Genomic DNA, 4,953 nt, shown 5'->3' with positions numbered 1-4,953 from the left:
CTCCATGAATCCATCTACCTCACTGATTCTTGATAGTATGAATATTGATTTCTTCTATTACATTCCTTAGAATCTTTGTGAAAGTACTTGGTATTATAATCCCCTTCCTTGAGCCAAGTAGTCATGGTCTTTTGTCTGAGAAGGTTCTCTTGTAATCCCAACCATCTTACATACTCAGCATACCCTTTATTCAATTCCTCTCTATGCTGCTCATTGTTATTGTGAAGATCCATGTCCTCAAGGATAAGAATCTTGGTTTCCCAGTTATTGACTTCCTCATTAATATCCCCAATGCTTTTCTTTGACCATTGACTCAGTCTAGTGCTCAACATCTTCAGTTTGGTTTGTAATATCCACATTGGGTTTTCATGAACGTTGGTGTCCAAAATTTATTTAACCACATCCATAAAATCTGCTTGCTTAGTCCAGAAATTCAAGAATCTGAAATATTTAATGTGGTGTTGTTGAGCATTTTGAGAACTTATAAGCAAAGGTCTATGGTCTGAGCCTGTTCTAGATAAATGCTCATTTTGATTGAGAAACTATGCCCATTGATAATTTATGAAAATTCTATCAAGTCTCTTACAGATTCTTTTCCTTGGTCTTCTGTTGTTGCACCAGGTGAAATTAGGACCACTATATCCTATATCCATGAATCCACAAGCTTCCATAATACTTATGAAGTCCAGACTTTTACTAGCCCTGTATGGTTTGCCTCCAATTTTTCAGATGGATCCATGATGACATTGAAGTCTCCCCCAATACACCAAGGCCCATCAATGTAGCTGTTGAGATTTTCAATGCTATCCAACAAATCCCTTCTTTCTGCAGAACAAGATTTAGCATATACAACAGTTATATAGGAACCAGAATCATCTATGTTATCCTTCATCTTGAGAGTAAAGTGCTATTCATTGTCTTCTACTACTTCAGTGTTGTCCATATAATTCCAAAAACACCAAATTTTTCCATTGGTATTGGAAAAACTATGCTGGTATCGTAGAAACTTCTTGTAACCTTCTATCTTGTTTTTTATCCACAAATGGTTCAAATATAGCTATAAAAACCACCTTGTTGATCTTAGCAAGTAATTTAAGTCTATGAACAACTCTTTTGGATCTAACCCCACTAATATTCCAAAAAAAAAATATTGTATTGATCATTGGAAACTAAGGGATGGTGATTGTTGTCTGTTGTTCCTCCTTTTAATAGTGGCACTAGCTTTGTCGTTGTCTTGTTTGTCTCCTTTCTTGTTTTTGTTTCTTCCTCCAGTATTTGTCTCTTTACTTTCCTCTACTTCTTTCTTTTCCTCTTCATGTTCCTCTTTTCCTTCTTTCTGATTCTTTTTCTTATCTCTGTGTCTACTTCTGCTTCTGTTTCTCCTACTAGTGTTTTCATCACTATTTTGATTTTGGACACTGTTATTGCTTTGAGTCCTAAACTCCATAGATTCTTCCTTTCCATGTTGGTCTTCCTCCTCTTGAGCCTTTTCTTGATTTTGTATGTTCTGATCCTCTTGTTCACAGTTGAGTTCCATATATAAGTCTATGGCTTTCATACTCTTTATCTCCATAGGAATGCTATCAGAATTTTTTGCCACCTCACATTTGCCATTCTCCTTCTCTTTGTCTTTGCTGACCTGATCACTATTATACTCCTGGTTAGTCATGTCCTGTTCATTTTGTTTTTCCTTAGCAGTATGTTCATCCTGATTTTGGCTTCTTTGGTTGTCATGTATGATGGTCTCTTGAACTTCCCCATCCATTTTTTTTCTCCTTTGAATTTTGTGTATCAATTTGTTCCTTCTCCAATCCCTCATTTTCTTCAATCTTCTCAGTGCCTTCCTCATAAGTCTTTCTTTTTTTCCTTGCCATATTCTTTGGCAGGGCTGCAGATACCATAAAAACATTTTTCATCAAAGGCATCTTCTTCTTCTCCTTATACTTCTTCTTTTGCCCCCCTTTTTTATTTTTTATTTTTGTTATTCTTTTGTGATGAACCTCTCTTGAACTACACATTTTTGCTACCTTGATTGACCTGATTCTCATCTTTCTTTCCCTCTTGTTGTTGTTTTTCATCATTCACTTTGTCCTTCTCTTTGTTATCATCCCCTTTAACCTCCTTATTCTTGTCATTTTCCTCTTTCTCAATTCCCTCTTCTTGTTGTTTTTCATCATTCTTTTTATTCTTAGTGTTCTCTTCCTTCTTTTAGACCTTTTCTTTTCTATGTTTCTCCTCTTCACTATCATCTTCCCTATTCTCCATTCCACTTGATCCTGATTGATCCGCAGGCTTATCTTTGTTCATATTAGCCTTTTTATCTTCCCCTTTCTTCTGATCCACCCTTCTGCACTGTACAATAGAATGCCCCAAAATTTTGCAATGAACACAAAACTTGGGTGGATTTTCATATTCAATCTTCTGAGTAAATCCTTTCCTGGGACTTGATTCGTCTTCAGATCCTATCCATAAGGAATTGATTTTTGGTTTTGTAAGATCATTTCCACCCTCACTTTTGCCATGCTCGGCCTAGTTCTGTGTTCTATAGCTAAATCCATAGTCAAAGGGGTTCCTAGTGGTGCTACAATTTTCTTTAAATAATTCCAAGAATATAGTGGAATGGAAGTTCAGGTAACAACACCCATATAGGTACAATCGGAGAGTCTTCTTCCGGTTTAAAATCCGGAGTCCATTTTTCAATCCACATAACTTGCCCTTCTATTTCTATGGATCTTTTGTACCATACTGTTTTAAAATCAGCTTCGTTGGTAAAATTCAAAAAGACGATAATCGAACACTCCAATTTGAACCTTACCTCTAACCGTGATTTTCTCTGAGAATTTTGTTCTGATCCTTCAATTTGAGGTTGAGGTCGAGTCTTAATGAATTTGCCCACAAAAGTGAGTCTGCATTCTTCCACCATAACTCCATGGAAATCTCTTGTCTTGAACAAAATCGCCTTCTTCTCATCATGATTGGTATACCAAGCTTTGACATCGGGATTTCCATGGCGTTTTTTTTCAGTGAGCAGAGGTGGAATAGATTGAATAGCTTTAGCACAGTTGTTTTTTTCTTTGATGGTGGGGTTCTCATTGTTTGGTGTGGTCGGTTGTACTTGATTCTCTACGAGACGCGCTGTTTCCGGCAACGCCGGCGTCCCCATGGGACGGAGCATGGGTGTACTCACTGAGAATTGGGAAAAATTAGTCGTTATTTAGTTAACGTTCTATTTTTGTACGAGTTTTCTTACTATTTCTCCCTTTTTCTCTAAGTCATTTCTGTAGTATTGCCACTGTACCTTAATTCTAAATGAATTGGAATCGATTATATGAGCATGTTTTCTCATTTAAACTCAATTCATATTATCATATTATAATACATAATAATAATAATAATAATAATAATAATAATAATAGAAATAAAAATTATAATACGCTATTAGAAATGCGCTCTTTTCCGAGGAACAAAATCAACGAACTTATGTCAGTTAAAAGAGATTATAGAGAACAAACTGACACATTGTAGCCCATTGATAACATTTATCTCGGAAGGTAAAAATTCACGGACTCTATTAATTAATACTGAAAGCAGTCGGTTTTTTGGGATATAAAATGAACATTTCGACGGATGTTGTCAACGTGCTATTGGTCTTTTCATATTTCTGGACATTTCATTTTACTATTTACAGACAGTGTTTGTGGGTTAGCCATTGATTTTATTTTATTTTTTAGGGGGAAAAAAAAATAACTAGCAAGCAATGCCAGTTTATAGCTGCACCACCTGCCAAACCAAATGAACAATAAAACAGTTAAATCCAGCAGTAGGATGCCCTTAATCAACCAACCAACTTTATCAATTGCAACCAACACTCAAACAACCATTATCCAATACAACACTATGATAATTTTGAACCGTAACTTCATTAGAATCTATCCAAGACATACGACAAACATTCAGCAATAATGGTTCAACAGTGGCAAATGGTTAAAACAAGTTCAACAATAACACAATATATAGTTCAATAGTATATATAGTTAAAAAGAAATTCAAGCAAAATTGTATATTCCTGCAATGCTCATCTCCATCATTGGAAGAACCTTCGGTTGATGGGAAGGAGGAGATTGAGATGCTGGAATTGCTCCACTAGCAATTAGCTAGACCTCTCACTTGTGCTTGGAGCCTTTGTACAGTCTCAGTCATACGACTCTCTTCGGTCAGCCGTCAAGGGCGTTAGAAAGCTGACCAACCTTTTGCTTCATGGTCACCTTATTAAGTGCTTCAGACTGTGAGGAAGTCCTTATACCCTACAATTCATATATATTGGGCTAGGACGTATGCTCTTCCCTTGTTTGGACCCCAGGAACCTCCAATCGAATTTTGTAGCTTCATCATCTGAAGGTTGGGTTGACTCGCCCTGTTAACTGCTCGTCTGAGTTCGGATGTACTCCGAGTTATTTTTGTACCGAATATATATTTTAAAAATAAATTTAGTATATAAATGGAGTAATATTATAAACTCATCATAACTTTAAGAAAATTTTGAGACTTACATAGGTAGTCACAGTCCGTGGCTCGACCCATCAATCTGGATCACGTTCGTTCTTCTTCTTCTCCTTCATTAGGTGGTCTCCTTGAATATTTCATTACGAGTCAACTCACGCCCATAGTTTTTTCTTGTAAACAAAATAAAATGACGTAAGTATATTGAATCGAATATAGTTAGAAAAATAATATTATACGACTTCATAAATTAATTATTAGTCTCCTCTTAATCATCCTCACACTTACAATACCCCCATATTGCAAGGAGTCACCCTCTAGGATGATCGATATTTCTTTACCTCCTCATCTTTTTCTAAAACTCTAAAGATGCCCAGTGCCGAATATGGCCCTCCCACAGACCCTAAAGATGGAGTGGCTGATAGAGATGGACGTGATCCAGATGCAAGCAGG

The 4,953-nt window shown here is 36.3% G+C and overlaps 1 protein-coding gene across 1 annotated transcript; it reads right to left on the bottom strand.

Annotated features, from left to right (window-relative positions):
• Positions 1-1,159: 1,159 nt before the first annotated feature.
• LOC132038532 (uncharacterized) lies at positions 1,160-3,163 on the bottom strand. The gene is made up of 3 exons (XM_059429186.1): positions 2,816-3,163; positions 2,215-2,352; positions 1,160-1,888 (listed from the first exon to the last, which is right to left on the bottom strand). Exons 1-3 carry the CDS (start codon positions 3,161-3,163, stop codon positions 1,160-1,162), a joined length of 1,215 nt encoding a protein of 404 aa, XP_059285169.1.
• Between the last annotated feature and the right edge of the window lie 1,790 nt (positions 3,164-4,953).

Source organism: Lycium ferocissimum, chromosome 11 (genome assembly GCF_029784015.1).
Source record: "Lycium ferocissimum isolate CSIRO_LF1 chromosome 11, AGI_CSIRO_Lferr_CH_V1, whole genome shotgun sequence".
Taxonomy (NCBI): Eukaryota; Viridiplantae; Streptophyta; class Magnoliopsida; order Solanales; family Solanaceae; genus Lycium; species Lycium ferocissimum.
The sequence above is the reverse complement of the archived record's forward strand: the minus strand, read 5'-3'. Positions and strand labels throughout refer to the sequence as shown.